Source organism: Barbus barbus (assembly GCF_936440315.1).
Source record: "Barbus barbus genome assembly, chromosome: 44".
NCBI classification, from domain to species: Eukaryota; Metazoa; Chordata; class Actinopteri; order Cypriniformes; family Cyprinidae; genus Barbus; species Barbus barbus.
In genome coordinates, this window is record NC_136722.1 from 18,611,109 (window position 1) to 18,614,813 (window position 3,705).

The 3,705-nt window shown below is 33.7% G+C and overlaps 1 protein-coding gene across 1 annotated transcript; it reads right to left on the reverse strand.

Annotated features, from left to right (window-relative positions):
- Positions 1 to 843: 843 nt before the first annotated feature.
- Positions 844 to 2,363, reverse strand: LOC306862943 (uncharacterized protein). Its single transcript, XM_079406052.1, has 4 exons — positions 2,246 to 2,363; positions 1,768 to 1,894; positions 1,572 to 1,653; positions 844 to 1,398 (listed from the first exon to the last, which is right to left on the reverse strand). The coding sequence occupies exons 1-4, from the start codon at positions 2,322 to 2,324 to the stop codon at positions 1,333 to 1,335; spliced, it is 354 nt and encodes a 117-aa protein (XP_079262178.1). The 5' UTR covers positions 2,325 to 2,363; the 3' UTR covers positions 844 to 1,332.
- Positions 2,364 to 3,705: the final 1,342 nt, after the last annotated feature.

A 3,705-nucleotide genomic window follows, 5' to 3' on the forward strand; every position in this document is an offset into this window, starting at 1 on the left:
GAACCATGCAGAAAATGAGTAGTTTGAACAGAAGAATAGAGGCACCAACATGGACCTGGAGAGATTCTGTATGGAAGAATGGTCTCCAAAATCTTGTTAGGAAATTCCTAAAAACTAATCTTGCATTATGGAAGAAGGCTCAGAGCAGTTATCTTGGCAAATGGAGGTTGCAAATAGGATTCCGTAAAAAGGGGCCAATAATTGTGCCCACAATGAATTGGAGAAAAAAAAAGTATTTAATGTGTAAAAGTATTTAAAAAGGTTAGATTTTTTTGTAAATTTTTTAATTAAAGACCAAAGGGTTAAATATATTTATTTTCACAGCCTTCTTTGCTTTTTTTATTATTATTTTCTTAATTTCTGACTAATTAATTTCTGAAATTAATGGACACGACTTGACTGAGAGTTCTCAGCATTAGACTAAACATTTCCTACATAGGCAAATTCTTAGACATGTCTGACTGTTATTAGTCTGGAGGAAGATGATGCACAGTTCCCATCATTAGCGTGTTATAGAGAAACGGAACATATGACTGACGTTGTTTCATCAGACAGTCATAGGGTGTGAGTGTGTTTGTGTGTGTGTGTTCATCTCATCTCTACTGTGACCTCTAGGTTAAATCTGTGTGAGAATATACTTGTGAAACCCACAAAGACCCTCCTTAGATGTTCTGATGGTTTCAAATCATTTTGTAAGATGTCGCTAACCTCATTCCTCCTCATTCCTGTAGGCCTCGGGCCTTTAATCAAAGGTTAATACAGTCACAGGAGAAATAAACTTACATTAGTTATATTCTATTAAATTGATTTTTAGAAAAATATGATTCCAGAAGACCAATATTTAGTAAAGTGTTTATTAAAGTTTCTCTTTGTTATTGCATCCAATAACCTTAAAGCACTTTAACTGATGTTTGTCATAAGTTAGAGAAAAAAGAGAAATAATATTATACAAGTCATAATAGGAAAATAAATATATACTCTGTTAAATTAAAAACAAATTAAATATATTAAACAAACAAAAAACAGTACTTATAGCAAATGCATAATACATTAAATTCTAAAAAGAAAATAATTTATAAATTAAACATTATAAATAAAACTAGGAAAAAACAAAGGCATAACCATACTTAGACTGCACAGCAGCTAAGTGTGAAAGCGAACCGCAGGTTGTTTCCTTTGTGCAATACGTTCAACATTTTTACAGCATAGAAGAGCCATGTGTATTTACAGTTTAGAGCAGAATTGTGTAGTACAGTGTAGCTTGTCTGGCCAACAGAGATGGAAAAGAAGCCTTGCTGGTGTGGCTGGTGAAGACCAAGTTCTGGTTGAAGTTCACAGATGTTTGGTCTTCATGTCTGTATCTTCAGATTTAGTATAATCTTTACATATCACATGATTCTGTTGAATTAGAACAGAAGAAAAACAGGTTAGGAAGTAGCCTTTTATATATCAATATACAGTACATTGTACATTGTGTTTGTATAAACCATGCAGAGGCTGTCATATTTTATTCAGTTCAACTGTTTTGCATTACTCCTTACACACTCTCATCATAATCTGTAAACTCTAACCTTTCTTAGACGATTTCTCCTTTTACTGAGCCATGGAGCCTTGGGATCAATGCAGTGCAACCAGTTATTTTTATCAACGAACCTGTAAGGATGAAAGGGTGAAATGCATTTAGATTGCACATATTGACAAATTAAATGCTCTTTGACAAAGAAGAGAGTTGACAGGCAGATGATTTTTTTAAATGGACTGACTTACACTACAGCTTCAAGACATTTGCTTGTTGCTGGAAGGATGTAGCAATTTGTGATTTTGATCAATGGCTCTTTATCCGTGAGCATCTCCTCCTTGCAGCAAGTTGGCCTTTTAGGGTCATGAGAGATCTCTGCAAGCAGACAGAAAAACATCCATAAATAAAAGTTTTTCCCATTTTAGGTTGATGAGAACAAAGCTCTCAAAGCGTAACACTGCAAATAAAGCAAAATTGCATAAGCTGTTAAGACTTGTTTTGAGAGAATATATCTTAAGCAGAGTATTCTTAATCCACTGGCCAATACTTTTCCCCTTGTTTTAAGCATAATCTAAATCATTTCATTAGGTTTATGGTTTAAAACATAATTTTTCCAATATGATAAGAAAAAGATTTTTTGTTCTAAATAAACTGAACAATTTTCCATAAGTGTTTAGTGCAAATATCAATTTGTGTGTGGTAGTGCAGTAGTCAAAGGACACTCACCTCCTGATGTAAAAGCACACAGGAATATAACCAATGAAAACAAGCAGATCATTTGTTGAGATGCTGAGGACAGGTGCATGTTTCCTGAGGGATCCTGTGTGCTATCAGATTCCACAAACCGTTTGCTGCTCTTGGGCCGCTGTTGCTTTTTATGTCCTCAAAAAAAGGGAAGTATTGTCTTTGTTCACTGTTCATAATGGAATAACTTGCGCCATGATTAATCACTCTGCAGCATGACATACACAGAGTTATTGAGGTTACTTCTAAAAAATGAACATTTACAGTTATCTAAGTTGTTGCTTCACAGAGATATTAGCTAAATTATGTAATTATTTGATATGACAAGTCAAGGATAACAGGAAAGTATCGTCGTGTAGGGTTTCTGTGAAATTTGTCATTGCACTAGTGTCAAATCTGGACACGTGAAAGGGGTCAAAAATACAGGACTGAATAATAATCTTGTCACGCTAGTCTGATGATGATGCTCTGTCAATGTTCTTTAATTTTGCTAGAATGAGTTAATCAGGACAAAACATTGAGAATTAAGTAACCGTGTCACAACAGATCAGCAGCACTGTCGACACGTGTATTATTACACTAAATCATTAAATAAATAACACATTTTAATTAAATAATTCATGCAGTTATGATATAAGCGAAAGAGTGAAAAGTGAAACCAATAGCAATTTAACTGCACAGTAGCTTGTGTGAAAACAACAGCATGTTTCCTTTGTGTAAAATGTTCAAATGGAAAAAAGCGCTGCATGCAAAAATGTGGCAGACATTAGGCCAGTGATTTTTGTGACGGGTAATATACCAAATCATTATTTTAGCAAACCAGAATCTTAATTAATAATATTTTTGGGTTTTATAACTTTTATTTTGTTCACTCAGAACTAGAAGTCTGTGATTAAAAAGTGCTATTTCTGTGGTGAATTATCGCTTTAAAAGGAACAGTTTTTCACCCAAAAATTAAAATTTGCTGAAAATGTATTCAAGATTAGGGCTGAGCGATATGGCCAAAAATATGGTCACAATAAAAATTTTCAAAAGTTTCAAGATTAACCCTCTGGGGCCGGCTGTATCGATTTAAATGAATTTAAATTAATATATTGTTTTCTGTGAATGATTAAGCAGAATGATTTTCACATAATTGTGAAGTACATATTATAGCCTACAAGACTGATTACTCAAAATGGCCTTATTTCAGCTACATTTTTTTCCCAAAAACTTACTAACCACGCATAATATTTTTTTTCTAAAAAATGCAAACATGTACATCCATCTTGGTCACATATTATTGTAGCACAGTTTGTGCTGAATACAAAAAAAAATACATGTTGGTCAATAGTATGTTATAAGTAGCTGAAATAAGCACAAATATCAGGGCATGTCAAAACATCTCAAGGGCCCCAAAATCACCTCAGACCTCAGAAGGTGAAAGCTGTAGTTTGAAAGTT